The following is an 18,623-nucleotide window of genomic DNA, read 5'->3' on the forward strand; positions in this document are numbered from 1 at the left end:
GGTCACCTTACTTTGGTGTGGTATGGCAGGTCGTCACAGTTTAGTTAGCCACTCTTTACATGATTCATTTTCACAACTTGATGCCTTCTAACTGTATGCTGTCCTTCTCTGTAGTTTCTAAATGCTAGATTGGAGCATTTCAGGAAGCCAGTCAGACCCATCTGGGCTAAATGTTTGACACTTCTCCTCTATGCAGTATTATTTTGTATTTGTATTATATGAAAAAGTCATTTTTTAAAAAGTTAGCAGCACATAGTTAATAGTAAGCTTTGTTTTTTGTCAAGGTAGTTTAATATGCAGAACCCAGTCCTGACCCAGTTGTCCTGCGTTGTGCTGCTGAGTCAGAGTCAGCAGAGCATGATAGGAGAATGGGTTTGAAGGAAGAGTCACAGTCAAAGACACGCAAAAACACACAAGCGCACACAGCAAAGCGAACAGAGGCAGTATGTTCCACTCCAGTGCGCTGCATCTGTTCATTGCTAAATATAACCAGAGGAACCCAGGCCTACTCTTCCCTTTGCTCTGTGTTACAGGCTGAGCAGGACAAAGGATGAAGAAAGAATGAAAAAAAAACATGCACAAGGAGGCGAATCAAAGGTTTATTCAGCTATGAAAACTAAAAGAAAGACTAGAAACCTGAGGTTTGAGACAAGGGTCGATCTTAAATGATGTGGGCACGATCCAAGATAAACAGCCAAAAATATTTTAACACAGACTAAACACGGACAGATTTTCCTGTCAAATACTGGAACACCAAACTCAACACACTCCAGATGGCAGGATCTCTATTCTTATCCCTCGAGTTCATTTGTAATGTGAAGGAAAAACATTTCTTTGTGCCACGTTTCTAAAAAAAAAAAAAAAAAAAAAAAAATGCACACAAAGCAACTATTTTAATACACCATTGTATCTGTTTTCCTCCCATGGGCAACATATGTTAAAAAAAAGATGCTTTGGGCCAGTTGAATCCTCCCTGATGCTGATAGAGAGCATCAGGCTACAGCTGTCGGTATGCAAGCGTGCCATCAGTTCTAACTGGCTGCTTCTGTTAAATGTCATTGCCTGCCTGGTCATGACACACACAAAGGGCCCCTCTGTCATTAATGTCCCCTCTTTCACAGGAGCCAATGACCACGGGCAATGAGACAGGGAAGAGATACGTGTCCCACCTCCTCTTTTAATTCCCCCGCCTGTCGACTGCTGCAGCAGTCTGGAGCACATCACACCAGAGGGATGAACATTTCATCACCAGCCAGTATATGATGAAACACAATAAAACACAAGACAAGAAATTACCACATTAGGCTTGAATTATGGTTTATATGTATTTAGATGAAGGAGTGGAAAATGGGAAGCTTCTCCGCCCAGTGTAATAACCACTAATTTGTACCTTGAGGGCTGTAATTGAAGGGACTGCTCGTGCTGTTGATCCAGCACACAAACAAACCAGTGAAGTTCGCTCGAAGGGGAGAAGAGGAGACGGGACATCCAAAAAACTCTCTGCTATGTTAAACTAAGTAATAATGAATTTACCATATATGAAGCCCTACTTTTACAAAGATACCCTTCCTAACTTAGGGGTTATCCATCAAATATACAGGGCTCTGTATAGCTGAAAAACATGAGGACCCACAGGGAGATTCATTAAATTATAACCGTCATGTGAATTTCCTCACTTTGTAATGCAATGGCTACCAGGATTTTGTGCTGAAGGGTGGCAGTATCTCAGAAATGCCAGCTGTGCAAGTTTGTCAGAGGATTTAGCTAATATACTGAAAAAACAGTACTCCCAACCAGAAAGTGAGCAGGAATTACAGGATATAAAGTGGGTTCAATAAACCTTCTTGCAGACCGATAAGGGACAACAAAAAAAAGCAAGAATGTTTCACTTACAGATGAACACACAAACACACATAACACACATCAGACTGATACCTGGGGATCAGCAGCTGAGATAAGATTAAAGCCTGAGTCAGATCTAAAGTCCTTAGATCTGAGCAGCCAGTGTGGTTATTATGATGCTGAAAACCTTCACAGGTGCATTTCAGTCCTGGCTATTCAAAGAGAATCATCCTCAACACACAACACAAGCTCTCTTTCCTTAAAAAGAAGACACAAGAAAACAACGGGAAGACAGACGGGACAGTATGAAAACATTATGTTTAGAGAAAAGAACTCGAAGAGACAATCAGTCAATCAAACGGTGCAGCAGAGCGTGAACAGAAAAAAAATCGGATGATCTGTTGTAGGATGCTGCCTCCCAAACTCATGCACCGCTTCTGGCTTTTGGTGATGCAATGTGATTTATTGGTTGGTTAAATCTAAGCATCCCCATGGGTGACAATTTAACAGATGGTCCAGAGAACAGAAGAGCTTGTCCCGTTTTGTAAGCGCAGTGTAGAAAACATGCAAAAATGGACAGACTTCAACCCAAAAAGATAAAAAAGACTCTTACAAACAAGAGACAAAATAATGAAGACAAAAAAATTGGAAGATTTACCACATGATGCACAAAAAGATGGCATTTTAAGCAACACAAGAACCTACGTCAAGTAAGGTTTTCTCTGCACATAAACCATCGGTGCTGAACTGCTTCAGACTAAAAGTGAATATATGTCTGTGTATAATGGTAGACTGCAGTCCTTCATACATCACTGACCATCAAACCATCAATTCCCCGACCTTCAGACTATAAGAAATCACAGATTCTCCTTCACAGCTGGACAGCACAAAAAAGGCTGGATCAGAGGGCCTTTAAAGACATGAAGAGGCAGTGTTTGCGGGGTTCATCATGCTGCCGTACCAAGCGAGTGGCGATGTGGACCCGTGAGCCTAAAGATGGGAAGTCTTCTGCAATGGAAATTATTAATATAAAACTTAATATTTCAGCTATTTTTAAAGCTATTTGTTGCTTTTTTCAGTCATATAAGAGAGCAAATCAGTTTTGGACTCACATTAAATAAAACAAGATCTTAACAACATGTGAAAGTGATTAAAGTTGACTTAAAAATAAGAAAGGGGGGGTCAAAAAACACAATAAAATCATAAGTTTTTCATTTAGAAATTTAACCACATATTACATCAGTCTGTTGAGATCACTACAATGAGATTAAGCACTGCTTCCCAATCACTTCTGCTTCTGTTAAGTTTAACTGCGAATGCTTTAAGTGCTTTAATACGACGTAGTGTTTGATGTGATATAATGTGTCAAGTACTTGTGCTATTGAGCTCTCTTCTAATGAGGCTGCTGGTAATGGGTATCATATCAACACTTATAATATAAACCAAAAGTAGGAGCAGTATTCATGAAGGAATCTGTTTTTTTTAAAAATAGGTTTTCAGATGTTTTCAGATTATAGTGAAGAACATTCTTGGGTGTCTTTTGTCATTACTTCCATTGTGGGTGTATTGTAGTCAAGGCTATTGTCACATGAATGTTTAAACCTAATTTGTAATCCCTTCCTTCCCACATACTTTACGTTAATATGACAAGAAGGGCCATGACAATAAGACTGGACCATTTCCAGTGCTTACTCAGGCATATTCAAGTCAGTGGTGTGTTCAAGATATAATACAAGGAAGGATGTGTTTTAATTGTCGCCAAACATAGTTAAGACCTTGTGGCTTTTTAACAGCTTTTCCTGTTGAAAACATGCACGACAAGCTACATATGGATAATGAAGCTGTCATTTTGTGTGGCGTGTGATTGCACTGTGCGGTTATTGCTGACCAGTTTGTTCAGTGTTTCATTTTGAGTGCTGCTTTCATCATTTGCAATGTTTCCAGTTGCATCTTTGATTGTGCAACTCTTTCCTCTTTTCCATGCTTCTCCAAAGACTTTGAGGTTTCTTTTTATAGACAAAAGTTACAACTATTAACTTTGCTAATGTATCTTATGAAACTATGTTCCCAATTAAATCAAAAGATGAAAAAGACTTAAAAGGGAATTAAAGAAAGAACCCTCAGAGTTGAACAACCTGTCTGGTGGAAATCCTCTATGTAAATTGTTACATTTTATATATGTATTCTTATTTCACCATGACAGCTGTGCAAACTTCATCTGCCGCAAAGTCACGCTAGAGACATAGCCTTTGAGTTTGTCGAATTAAAATAAGAAATGTATATATTAACGTGTCAGACATCTTCAACTTACCTAAGAAAGTCTGTTTGTGTTCAGTTTGATAGCAAAGTTATTTTCTGTTTGAATGTCAGGCGACAGCTTTATCTGAGAAAGTCCAGGTTTCATTTTTGTCATAACTGCAGACAGAGAAGGATCTTTAATCACCGAAATCATAACTGTGACACAGCCAAGTGCTTCTATTTTTATCGTAGGAATTAAATAAACTCTTCAGTTCAGCTTTGCTATTCTTCACTAAAACTGTTACATGGCATTAAAACAATTGTTAAAGGTAGGGCAAAGCTCGATTTAAACAAAAGTAACTTAAAAATCCATTTTAAATCCACCTGTACGACAAACACTTGATCATTTTTTAAAAAGGGTTGCAAAAAAACATCTGTAATAGCAGAAATAGAAAGGTTGAAACCCTGTATTCATTTAGTCATGCATGCAAACTTTAATAATCAGCACAGAAAATCCTTTGCTTACACCTTACACTACTGAGAGCCACAGTATTATACACTTATTAAACCATACATCTACAGGCCAGTGGACACTCTTTCAAGGATGAGGATGTACACATCCTGGACAGAGAGCAACGAGTGTGAGCAGCGAGTCAGGGAGGCCATTTACGTGAAAAGGGAAAGACCACGTCTGAATCGTGGAGGGGGCTTAAGGGTACATCTTTCGCCATCTTACAATGCTGCGATTGCAGCCATTCCCCAAGTCTCTGTGAATGGTACTCGTGTCCACTGATCAGTGGTCTTTGATCAATGGTCATGAGAATTTCCATGTTAATGATCAAGGAACTGACCTCCCAGCCCATTGTTCATTCAGTGGTGCTAGTTTCATTTATTGTGCAAATGTAATGTTTATAAGATTGGGGAAACCTGCAGTCAGCTGAAGAAGTCACGTGGATGAGTGATGAAATGTTTCCCCCACTGAAAACGCTACGTCTAGATGAACACAATCAACCTTTTGGGATTTAATCATGCAGTATTATATTATATTATACCATATTATATTATATTGTACTTAATTTAAAGACGTGCCAAACTTCTTTTTCTTCCGCCATTCTGCAAATGCACAAGAATTGCTAACTTTAGGACTGAAGAACTAAATGTTCAGTGTATTAAATGTACAATTGGAGGACAGAAATAGATCTTTCTAATCTAGAAAGCTATATGGATTATGCTTTAATTAGTCCTATCCTCTATGCAACCAGCTCAGAACAAAGTATTTCTACTCTCTGTATGCCCAGCTCCCCCATGGGCACACCTCACCCCTGAGCACAGCCAGATGCTGCCAAATTGTGATGAACAGCTGCAGCCCAAGGTCAGTCCTTCCCTTGTACAGGCAGAAGCATGCAAACAGTCCCAGAAGGTGTCATGGATCTGTTTTATCTTAAAAGAACAGCAGGAACCGATATTTAGCTTTTATCATCGTATAATGTCTTCTGCTGAGAGTTTTAAAAATATCCCCCCTCCGTGTCTGCTCCTTATTTTAAAACAGTTATCTGAGGATATTTTGGTCAGACTGTGGCATTTGCAGTGATGTTCAACTGATTAAACGGACTAAGCTACCATATATAACCTCACACAGAAGCTCTATATTGAGAACAGAAGTAAACATAAAAGAGTACAACATTATTTTTCTTCTGCAAACTTAATAAGATTCGAGCCAGCTTCAGGTCAGGTTTATAAAGGCAGTGTAACAAAAGAAGAGACACAGAGTGAGTTACACAAGCTGATGTTCAAAGTAAGTTTAGCTGACAATGACAGCTGGTAAAAGTGCTTCCATCAATTAACTCACTTTGACAAGGAGTCTAAATTTACAATACAGTGCTTCAGAACAGCTGTAAGAAAAACAGCACGTGGTCTGATATCTGGACGCATGCGTCAGATTGTAGTAAATTTGTACAATATTCTCCCTCAGTCCTCTCAGGCCAGAGGACTGAGGGAGAATATTGTAGTGATCATGACCCAAAACATGGACCAATGAAACACTGTGCAAACAGAAACAAATAAAGACAGATAAGAAGCAGACTGACTTTGACCATGATGATTGCACATAAAACGTGTCACAAAGCAGAATGTCTGGTTAATATTTTGAAACCAAACAGTAATACCTGGAATTGACTGACCATTAGCAACTCTGAAGCATGGCTATGTCAAGAAAAACACTTGCCTAACTAATGCAGTCGGCCATATGTTTTTCTTTCATTATTTCTCTGTCACTCTTTCGTGAAGCTACCAAAGATGTGTCCCTGCAGCACAAATCAGATTTATTGTTGTGGCCTTCCTTTCCTTCCTACTGTGACTAACTCAGACCACCACAGACGGAACTGTCTTCAAGCATCACAACAGTAATGAGAATATCAGATGGAGGAAGCCAGTTCCTGCAAAGCTTTGATGTAGATAAGGTGTCCTTCCACCCGTTACAAGTCACAAATATATGACTGGGAATAGAGTGGAAAATGTGAACACTGGGACCCACACACAGATGCACAGAGTTCATAAAGGTGTTTGAACCTTCTTCTCCACCTGTTCAAAGCTGTCAGGGCAATGGTCTGACAGGGCAAAAAGTCAGGGAACAAGATCATGGGAAAAGCAGGCTGGGTCTTCTGCACTTCCAAGATCAAAGTCAGCTCTGCTTACTGACTCCAGTCATTGTGTATTAGGTTGGGTTTAGGTGTAACATCGAGAAGAGAAACCTTTCCTTTGAGTTTACACGCCTGTAAGCCACAACACCCGCGTGACTAAAAACAATGATTACACTTCTGTCTTGTGCTCCAGTGTGCGCTGTAAGCTTCAAATAATGATTAAAACTCAACTGTGTAACACAAAGCAGTATTACAGAGAAAATTTTTTTTTAATTGAGTTTTGCAGCTGACATTTAATTCGAATTAGCAGCCCTAGGAATGTAAAAATAAGCACTACTATGTCCCTACTATGCCAATATGTATATGTATATGCCATGCATATATGCATTATTTTATTGCAATGTTTTGGATTCAGCGTTATCATAGATGAATTTAGCACTAAGGTGCCCTACTTGTGTCAATTTTATTTCTATAGCACATTTAAACGCAACAAATTTGAGAGAAAACCATAGAAACCAGTTGTTTTGTTTATATAAATACGTGTTATTTGAAATGATGCTGTTCAGAAATTATGCAAAAACAACAGCGAATAAGAAAATTCTCCAGAATAAATCCACATGGTGCCAGCGTGCTCACAAAGTCTTTATTTATGATCCAAATAAGGTAATGTCATTAAAAAAAAGATAATGCAATTTTGATTGTCACTTTAAGAGACTGAGGTTAGCACAAATGTTTGCTAAGCCAAACAAAAGCCTGGACTCTGTGTACCAAAGCAGAATTAACAAGCTCAGCTTGCTGATGATGTTCCAGGAAAAGTATTTCATGTCAAAATTACTCACATGTTACCCAGAAATGATATATCATTGTAATAAAAGTTTGTGCACTGGTGTCAATTAACACAAACTTTCTGTTTTAATTTGTTTCAATAAAACAGGTGTTGATTCTGTGATAGAGAAACAGACATTAGAGGGAATTTCCAAATCGGTTTCCAAGGCAAGTTAACCTCTTACAGCATGAACTCACCAACCCTGTAAATCATTACATTTCAACAAGCAGGGCGGCCAGAGGATGAGTTGTAGAACAACAGCTTAATGTGTGTTACATACAGGAACATGTGCCCTTTCAGATTAAATGTGAACATTAAAGCCAGGATATGAGATGATGGTATAACTTGTTTTATATGCTGCAAAAACCTTAAAAGGTTGGGTTAGCCTCTCAAGCACTCACAAGCAATCCGAGTCCCTGGTGACTGACACACTAGAAGTACTGAAAGGATAAGGAGCAGAACAAAAAGCCTCTCCCTCAGTTCACATAATAAAAATAATGGTACATTTGTAGCAGTGTCTTATTTTACAAACAATCAAATGAGCGCTTTACTGAAATATTTTCATCTCAGCATGATGTTCTGCCCAGCTGATATAGAAACCTAGCTGATGACAGAGGAGCTTGAAGAAAATTAGAATGCTTCACACAGTATATGCAATTTGTTTCTTATATAAGGTGTAATTACTGTGCCTGAAAAACCACAACAAAACCAAAGAAACTTGCTAAAAGTAGAACTGTGATTCACGTGTATAAAAAAAGAGCTCTAATCGTACTTGATTCACTCCAGATGTATGATTGAGGAGCGAAGCTTAAATGTCAATTAATATCCAGTGTATGAGACTCTTGTGGTGAACATGCAGATGTGTGCTTGATTGACTGTAGAGGATCGTGTATGAGCGCCACTGCATGTGCAGGGACTGCCTGAAAGGGAAAATCTAGTGGAAAGACCTTAAAACTTCATCAGTGTGTTTATTTCCCTGGATCACCTGCTTTCAAGCAGCCAATCAGAGCAAAGATAGACTACGTCAGTAGCATTGAGAGGAAAAACCTTTCAGCAGTAATGTAAAATAGGTTGTTCTGACTGGCTACTGCACCAGTTTATTAAAACACACAGTACATAAATCTAAGCACCTCCACTGAAACTGAATCCATCCTGCTCACAGCTTCAGAGCCGTTTGCTGAGTTTGCTGAGTCATAGTCACGTTCTTAACTCAATGAAGTGATGCCTAACAAGGGACTATTTCATACACATGTGCAGCACATAGTTTATTTACCAGTTGATCAGCGCTTTTCGCTCTAAATGAGTATTTTCTTGTGATACTATTTAAAATCTAAAAACCTCTTATTTTGCTACTTGTGTCACCAGGCTGAAAAAGTGAATATTTGTGTGCACTATAATGTTTGCAGGCTATGGCAGGACAAATCAAAGACATTCGTGTGCTGAGTATATTCTTCGGACAGCTCTTCTTCACGAAATTCCCAGAAGACGCACAGCCCTACAGGCAAACGTCAAGGAACAAAAGTTTCTGTAGAAACCAAAAACAATAGATTACTTAAAAGAGCGTATCCATATTACCAAATACCTGCACCACTTCCCTGTTTCAACCCAACTGTACTCAGGAAGAAAAAAGCAATTTAAATCCAATCTATCTAAACAGGTCTTATAACACCCACTCTATTTATCAGTGATGATTCAAATTGCAAAATGCCCAGTGCAAACAAGGCTTATTTGGCTTTTTTTACACATTTAGTGCATCTGGTATCATGTTTAGTGTATATAATACATTGCTTACACCTGAAGGCCTTTCAACCTTACACCGAATCATACTCTGCTTCCATGGAGCTCAAAAAAAATGACTAAGCACTCCAAGATGTTTATGTGTATCATAAAGAATTGCTGACACTGAAAACACTATTTAAATATTGTAGCTGAACACTACATGTTGATGTTTGCAGGTGCTTATTTAGCCACATGACCAAAAAGGGCCCGTATTTGCCATTTAGCTCTGTTTTTTGATGGTTTCACATACTAGTTATTGTGAAATAAGATTTTATATATATTCAGATAGATAATAGCATATGAGAGGTACTCCAGAAAACAGCACAGTAACAAAGGAGAAAAAAGACAGCAACACAGAGAGAAATAAATAACCTCAGCTGAGTTCAAACTCCTATACTGATCAAGTATTACTGGTAATGTGCATGTCTGTATGCAGATGAAGGTGAAATAATGATCTCAAAAAAGATAATGTCAGTTTTAGATTAAGTAAATAACTATCAGAAGCACAGGCGTGGCCTCTAAATGGGGACAAACCACAAACATAGAGTCTGCAGTTGGTCCTGAAATATAAACCATTTGAAATTATGAAGAAATATGTCATTTCTAAGTAACAATAATAGATAAACCAATTTAAAAATAGATATTCAAAATTTGATTTATTTTTTCTGATTCCAAATTTACTTGCACATTTACATGTGTTCTGTCACGATCCTGGGTCTTAGGACCCAGTGTTTTGAGTTTTAGTTCATTTTGATGTTTATAGTATGTTTAGCTCATTAGGCCTCCTATGTTGATTTGCTTATTAGTTCCCCCTTGTGTTTCAACCCATGTTAAGTCTCCCCTGCCCTTCATGTCTCTCTGTGCCCCCTCTGTTCTGTTTATGGTGTGTCTTTGCATGTTTGAGTTTCTTGTTTTCTGTCACCCTGCATTGTGCATTGTTCTCATGGTTGGTCTTTTGTTACTCCCTCTAGTCTAGTCTCTTGTGTTCAAAGCTGAGTATTTCCCTCTGTGTATTTTGGTTCTTAGACCTCTGCCTTATGGTTTGTCTCTGTTTCTTAGTTGCTGTCTCCACTGTGTCTAGTTCGCGTCTCTGTGTGATACTTCCTGTTTTACTTTGAAGGTCCATGCCTCATGTGAGTGTTTCTAGTTTTGCGTCTCTGTCTCGTCCAGTCCTGATTTCTCCCAGCTGTGCCCTCCTTCTGTGTCTCATTCCCTCGTTATCCCTCTGTGTATTTAAGCCCTGTGTTTCTCTTTGTCAGTGTCGTAGTCTCCACCATAGCTGTGTGATTTTTCCCTGTGGCTCCTTGTGCTTTAGTTTTCCCAGTTTAGTCTATTTTGTATTGTTTTTCGTGTCCCACTCCACGCCAGCAATAAAGCTGTGTTTTTTGAGTTTACCTTTTGTCTCTGAGTTTGCGTTTGGGTCCTACTTTTGCCTGCACACAGCCGTACTGTGACATGTTCACCCTGGTGTTATCATTCGTGTTCTTTATTTTACGACTGGGTTTAATTTTTTCTTGTCTCGAAACTACTAAGACATTATATGTAAACTTTTCTGCAACAAAAAACATTTTTCCTTTTAGTTTGGGCTGAAATTTGTGTCTTTTTTTTTTTTTTTTCTTTCATAATTGTGACTAAAAAGCCTGTAAAAGATTTGCTTAGAGATCGTGGAGTAACACACTGGTGCAGAGAATTTCCATGTTGAAGCTTCAAGTTCACCATCTTGTTTTCTGAGGTCTGAAAAGACCACATTTTTGAGAAAATGAATTGTTAAGCTATCAGCCAGTGTGCTTGGTTCATGATCTATGGATGTATTGTCTGCTAATCAGTTCTAAGCAGCAAGTAAAATAAAATGACCAACACTGGAGATGTTTGCTCTTTGTGCATTTGTTCACACTGCAAACCATTTTTCTTTAAACTTTTTTTTGATCAGATGGATAAATTAAAAATCCTCAAAGTTGCCGATTTCTTCTTTGGAGTTAACCAACCTAACATGTGGTACTACATCTGACTCACTTTTTATAGCCAACCTCAATCGGCCATTTAATTTATTTATTTTATTGGCTTCATTTCTCAGTCTTTGAAGTTGCTGTTTGAAGAAACAGGAAAGTGATGAGTATTTTTTTTGTTTTTGTTTTTTTGTTAGACATTTAGCTGAATGCATTTTGCAAATCTACATACAGTAACACACTGCCCGCAATGCTTTTTCTGTGTGCAATGATAAGCAAGAGTAAATCAGTGAGCACCTTTTACACCCAGAAGGCTCTTCATGCTTGTTACAGCTTTGCTGTGGAGGAGTATCTCTTCATGAACCTAATGACATGAATTTACCCTTCTTTATCACCACGGCATTCCTTTCAAGCTGAGGTCATTGGAAACAAATGAAGCACATTTTTTATGATGAGAACTGCACAGTCTGAAAAGCTGTCACTTTATCAACCATACACTTGGATATGTTTTTTTTCTACACAGCATTTTCTTATGAAAGCTGGTTGTAGATGTCAAAAAGCTCCTGTTATTCCAAGCACTGAAAATAAATTCAGTGATCACAGAAATCACCGAATGGATCTTCACTCAAATTACACTCAAGGTCATATTTGTCATTTTACAAGCACTTTTCAATTTTCAAAGCATAACCTTCATTCACACTACATAATTGTTGCTAATGATTAGCTGAATAGTATTCCCCTCAAACTTGGAAAGTCATTAACATATAATTCTTGATGCTGATAAATTTTGCATGCTCAAAATGTACCATGCGAGCTTACCAAGCAGGACTGTCAAAATAACTGATACTCAGACACTAGTTTACATTTTACCACTGAGAAGGTTCACCTTCAAACACAAAAAATTTACTGATATGGTCCTGAGACTTATGAAGTGAAACAACATGGCCATACTTTAATATACTGACAGCAGTTCAGCTTAAAATACATTAAATGATTTTTTAAGAAAATATCTGGTTGATTCATTGATAGTGCGATAAGTATTAGTCCTCATGCCAAAATATAACACTAACATCAGTAAATTGCCTTCTGTAAAGTTAAATATCAAAACACAAGCAAAGAATAAGCAAAGCACGAATTATACATCTGACACTGTATGTCAGGTTTTGTATGGTTTGATATATGCAAAAATAATGTACACCCGACAAGCCACTTTTGCAAGGCTAAAGAGTACAAAGAATGAATGTCTTTGCCTGAGAGAGCATCACATGCACAGCACTGGTTTTTTCTTGTAACCCTTCTGGCCTGCACTCCATCCTAACCTCATTGTTACGACACCTGAGGCAAAGTCTGTGAATTGCACAGCCATTTGTTCAAGCTTGAATGACACAAGCTGCTTATGTGCTCCTTGTATAGTTCCTTCACTGGTGCGCTGCCTTTATTAACATTCATCAAGTAAAACTGCAGCATATAAACCATAAAAAAGCATACAGTATGAGTCACAAGAAAGTACGGCTATATTTACACTTATTTTGAAGACATCCACAGTAACATTTCTTATAATGTCAAAATCTTATTCTGTGCACACACAAAAAGCATAAGTGTGAAAAGACAGGAACACACAAAACATCTTAGAGGCCTCACTGCTGTCTAAAACAGCTGTCTAAAACAGAGCTCTTAAAGAGAAGGCGATTAAGGAAAGGAAAGGAAAAAGCAGAAGGAACAGAGCCCCTGACAAGCCTTTCAAGGATATACTTACATGCAGTCGGTTGCTTTTAATCAAGACTGACAAAGTCTTCGTCCTTAAAAAATGCAAGGAACTTGCATTCTGGAATAAGCCTGTAAGGGAAGAGCTCTGCGTCTGCAAACACTGTCATGATGCCTGTAAGCCTTTTTAACCACACATAAAAGATAGTGTAACCTTTAAATCCCAGTCAGTTTTAAACATAGAATTTAAAGGCAAGCTACAATTAAATCCAGTTTTGCTAAGTATACTTTCTATTTGTTTCCCCATATAATCTATTTATAACAGATGGATGCAGCCATATCACACATTTATTTGTGAATACAGTTTTGAAGCCAGTCTTCATTTTTAGAGCTAGAAGTAATTATTTGGATAAGAGGCGGGTTGATCCATCATAACCTAATACTAGTGAGGTAAGTTGAATCCATAAACTGTATGGACTGCACAGACACATACATTTGCTTATTAATTAATTATAAATAGAATATTACACTTATTGTACCAGGTAAACCTAGAAACACACTATTGGTCTGTCTATGTGAGGACCATCAACAACACATCAAATGGCACCAACCGCTCTGAAATCATCACATACAAAAGGCAGGACCCATAGGCTTCACGCTGTACTACTTTACTGACATTTATCAGCATGCGCCTCAGTATGAGGTCCAGTAATGGTCAATGGTTGTCCCTCAACATCTGAAATAGAAACGGCAAAAACAGCAAAAATGCTTTTTTTGGGACCGTCATAATCGGTCAATGTCAGAAAAGCTTGTTGCAAATGGGAGTTTTAATGCAGTGTTTGTTTAACATAGTGAAGACTAAATCTGACAAGGTAGGTTAGGTTTAGATCGGCAAAGGTATAGTCAAAAATGTAAGTAAGTGACTAAAGAAAACTGTCCCAGCAAGGAGTCAAATTCTTATCTTCTGTTTGAAGGTCATATGATCGCCTCTCGATGTTGACTTGTAGGTTATTCTTCTTCCCCGTGTTGAAAGGAGGTAACTTAACCGTGGTGAGAAAGGGTTCCTGACTATGCATCAGTTTAAAACTAGTCTGGAGAGAGAATGCGTTGTAACAACACAGTCAAGAGGTCGAGTCCAGTGACTCAACATAGCTGACGTGACATCCAGCAGAACCACGAATCATCCAAAGTGGTCACGCCCATCATCAGGCGACTTTTAACCCTTAGTACAAAAAGTTGTGAATTTTATAGAAACTCACAAACTTATGCACTTGAACAGGGGTCTATTTCTGTACTATTGTGTGGACCCAAACTAAAGTTTGCATTTGAATAACTGCAATTTTCTTTTGAGCATCAAAAATCTGAGTGGAAGTAACAGAAATCTGACCAAAAAAGAATGAACTATATCAAATAAGTTTTCATCACTGTCTGAGTATATAATGTTATGAATAAATAAAGTGAATGTCCTCAACCATGTGATGTTTGACTGGCTTTTATCATTTGGTTGTGCCCACTTCTGCTGCAATGGTTTGAAAAGCACCCAGCTAGAAAAGTTGTGCCTGAAGCTATTTATCTAGATGTGCACAACTTCTAAAATTTGCATAACGCAACACTGGATTGGCTCATATTTCATTACAAGAACATTTAAATAAAGAACTGAACAACATATATCTTTAATAGTGTTTTATTGCCACTGAAGAAAATATGAAAATGGAAACATTATGTGTTTAGCATATAGAAATGAGTAAACTCAATCAAAGCAGCCAGGTGTGCTCCCAAATGGGAATTATGATTAACTGGTGAGTCTGGTGATACTAAATGTACACACAGGTAGCTGTTAGTGACTGTTTGTAAGGACAGATGCTTACTATCACAATCGTTTAAGGACTACACAGATAATCTTGTTAATAACTATACCACACTGCATCCAAGGACTGAGCAGGGTGATGACAGAAAGCAAGAGAAGGTCTAAAGGACTAACTAAAAAGGTAAAAAACTTAAAATTTTATGTGTAAAAGTCTAGCCAGTGTCATCAGAGTGTTCCATTAAGAGCTCATCTCCACCTCCCAGGAATGCCTGGCATCTAGCAGACTGGCCTGATTCCCCTCTGTCTGGCTAAGGTTCAACACAAGATCTAAGGGGAGTAAGGGCTACTTGAGATCAGACAGCCTGACACCTGGCCCAGACCCTCTCATGATCATAAACCCCCAGACTCTTGGCTGCTGGAGGGCATCGTGGTTCTCTTAAAAAACAAATAATTCAACTGTTGAGAAGACTGTTCACACCCAAACAGTTTCATTCACTATCACTCTTGTTAGTCTAGTATTACTAAATGACCTGATATAGAACTGTTGCGCTTTTACAGACACTAAAAGATGTCAGGCTATTATAATTGCCTCTATTTAACCAGGAAGTCCCATTGAGAGCAAATCTCCTTTACAAGGGAGACCTGGCCAAGGTAGCAGCCATTCAAGCTCAAAACACAGTGACAACAAAACCTTTCATCACTGAGCTGGATTCAACCGATGATAACAGAGAAGAGCTGCGTAAGTAGGTCACAGTCATAAGATGTCTCAAAGAACTCCTTCTTTGGACTTTAACCTGAAAGTTATGCCACATCAGAAAACTATTTTATTCGCCTGACCTTTGTAAGTATCACTGTTGTTAAAACATCTGAAGTAACCACAGCCCTCTGGAAGGGCTAACAAGGAAAGTATGGGCCAATTGCCTCGGAGTGTTTTCCTTTATGGTTTACTTTGTTTTTATTTCGGGTTGAATGAGCTGGAGGTTTTCAGAGGGGAGAGGTGCGGAGCAAACATTCAACATGAGGTGAAAGAGGCAGATGGATACAGTTGTTGTAAATACCAAAGGAGTAAAGTTATTGTGATCTGGCAGAGTTAGCAGCTGTAGCTGTGATACTAGACGCTTTGCAGTTTGGTTACTTTGAAGCCTGTTGTACTTATAAGCCACAATTTACATTTACTGGGCACACCCTCTCTGCCTTATAACCATAAAAAGAATTATCAATCCAAAGATAAAGTTTACAGTTATTTACTGTCAATAGTCATTAGACACATATGATAACTATCTTATTTTCCTTTTTAATTTTTTTTTTTTTACCACTTTGTTCTGGGTAAATAAAGTAAGTAAAAAACAAACTAACTAAAGAAAACCAAAACAAATCACCCTTTTTAAAAATCTTTCTGACCTCTATTGAACAGGTTTTTTAACATGTTATTTGCTGAGTATTCTACAGCTTTTTTTTAAAGCGTCAGGCATCAAGATCTCACAAGTTTAATATTCCACACTCTCTGCAGGAATGCTCAGGTTTATTTCAGGTGTTTTTTTTGTGCATTCCTCTGAGGGAGCGACACACCTGTGGGCACCGTCTACTTGCACATGCTGATTGTGTTTCCACCTACAGTACCGAGGTGATGTGGTCTCGTGTAATACGACCCACAGCTTTCTGGAATGAAAAGCAGAGAGATCTGATCTGTCTCAACGGCCTGTCATCTGGTCTGGGACAACTTGGATCGCTATCCCTTACCGGTTCTGCATGGGAGCCCAGTGGACTGCCAGGCACAATGAAAGCCTTGTGAGCTACTCGGATAATCAAAGACTATCCCCCTCCTTTAATTAAGAGACAAGGAGAATCTGCTGACTAATGCAAGAAACTAATGACAGATGGGCCAAGATATCCTTTATGTCTATGCGTTGAGTGTTTCCATAGGAGTTAAGAATAATTAGAAAACTATTGGATCACTGTGGATATTAAAAATGTCCCATGATGCAAACATGCTCTGATTATGTGTCAAACAAATGCCAGTTCTGCAAACACAGAGCGGCATTAGTGCTGAGCTCTTGTCCCTGAGGTCGAGACTTCAGTTTCAGAGGTGAAACATTCACTGTGGAGCCACTAATGGACATACAGTACAAAGATGCTACACTGACACTACCCACAGTTATATAACACAGTTAATGATTTCCCCAGAGAGGAGGCACTGCAAGCTTTGTTAAACAGTGAATGTTTGGAAAGAGACGCTCGGAATAAAAATATCACAATAAAATCTGATTTATAAATAGTTTTGGGGGGGGGGGGGGTGTTCCGAATATTGCAGCTTCCAAAATAACCTTATCCAATAACAAACAAAGAAACAAGTTCAAGTTTAACTTTGAGGCCTCAGGACTGTCTCACATGTTCTACTCCTTAGAAAATCTAAAATAAATAAACAAATAAAGAGACAAGATTTAGAATTAGTGGCAGCCCTAGAAACAGGAACATTTTAAAGTGTTGGAGTATTATAGGTGGTCTAATCTGTGACGCTCCAAGTCTGACCCAGAGTGGCTTTAGCAATATTAGACAAATGGGGGCAGGATGACTGTCAGGGCAGCTTCATGTCAAATCCAGTGAAGACTCCAGGCTGCTGAGGAGGGATGAGCAGCAGAAGCAGCAGCAGCATCAGCAGCTCTCCTCTGCCCTAATTCACTCACATCCCCATTTTGTTACTGTATATGAGCTTTTTGCACCACAGCTGTACAACAGCCACCACTGGCTTTCATCAGCTGCTTTGTATGTGTATATTAGTCACTCTCCCACACACCTGTCATACGCACGCGCGTGCATGCATGTATGCAAACATGCATCACTTTTTTTTAAATGGCTGACTTACCTTGGCGCACAGTTTTCAATCTTACGGGACCTTTGCAGCAACTGATCACAGTAAAAATGTCATACAGAGGTAATCCAGACACAGACAGCCCCTCGACTTCCAAGAGCAGTTCTCCTTCGCTAAGTTTGCCGTCCTGATAAAGCACAGCATCCTCTTTAACTTGCCCGATGTATGGAAACTCTCCATTCTCAGCTCCGCCGCGCAGCTCTACATTCAGCTCCCCGTACGCGTCCCGGATGACCGCGCACTCGTTTACTTTGGTGATCCAGTGGTTCTTCCTCTGAATGACTTTTGACATGGTGATTCAGGTCCAAACCAAACCCGTTAGATCCGAGGAACGGTGCAAAAATCATCCGATTCACAGCCCTGAAACTGTCCCAGAAAGAAAACTTTAGTGTGTTTGCGTCCAATCTGGAGAATTTTCACTCTTCTCCTGAGCCAAGACATCCTCCTGCCAGTGCATGTAAATATCACAGTGTCTCAAAATCCAGATGGTTGTTGCTTCTGATGTTGTTTCCGCATCTTTCACAACAGCACACGCTCTGATTCCTCGCAGTGGGATCTAATCCGCTCTCAGATTGTCAGCTTTACATTCAAAGACTCTTCTCCTCATTCATCGTTTAATTCTGCCCCCTTCCTTTAACTATTTGGCACTTTTTAAACTTTCTACTAAGAATAAAAATGTTTATGTTCACCTATCCCGTGAGCAGGTTGAGCTTTTCACACAAACCAGCGGCGCCTTTAAGCAGGTATAACACGACAATTCATCTCATTTGCTCCTGGGGCTGGGGATCGACAACTAGTGGAAGGGGGGCGCATGCGTCCAGCTGCTACTCCACGAGGAAAAATCCTACCCGGCCCACACCTACCGGGTCCTAAGCTCCTCCCCGCCTGCCGGCCCGCAAACGGATTACAACGATCTCTGCGTCTAATCCCCCGCGAGATCCAGCCTGTTGTCTTTATTCACAAATAAAGGAAA

General features: G+C 39.1%; 1 protein-coding gene across 15 annotated transcripts in view; it reads right to left on the reverse strand.

The window, feature by feature from the left end:
- LOC113013040 (membrane-associated guanylate kinase, WW and PDZ domain-containing protein 1-like) overlaps positions 1-18,572 on the reverse strand; it is a 99,641-nt gene extending 81,069 nt beyond the window's left edge. For 5 of the 15 annotated variants that reach the window (XM_026153607.1, XM_026153602.1, XM_026153601.1 and 2 more), the window contains exon 1: positions 17,645-18,558. In XM_026153607.1, coding sequence (XP_026009392.1) covers positions 17,645-17,942 — 298 coding nt within the window. In that variant the 5' untranslated portion in view covers positions 17,943-18,558. Of the gene's footprint in view, positions 1-17,644 lie in introns of all 15 variants that reach the window. The other 10 variants (XM_026153605.1, XM_026153609.1, XM_026153606.1 and 7 more) reach the window with 6 other exon arrangements.
- Between the last annotated feature and the right edge of the window lie 51 nt (positions 18,573-18,623).

Source organism: Astatotilapia calliptera, chromosome 20 (genome assembly GCF_900246225.1).
Source record: "Astatotilapia calliptera chromosome 20, fAstCal1.2, whole genome shotgun sequence".
Taxonomy (NCBI): domain Eukaryota; kingdom Metazoa; phylum Chordata; class Actinopteri; order Cichliformes; family Cichlidae; genus Astatotilapia; species Astatotilapia calliptera.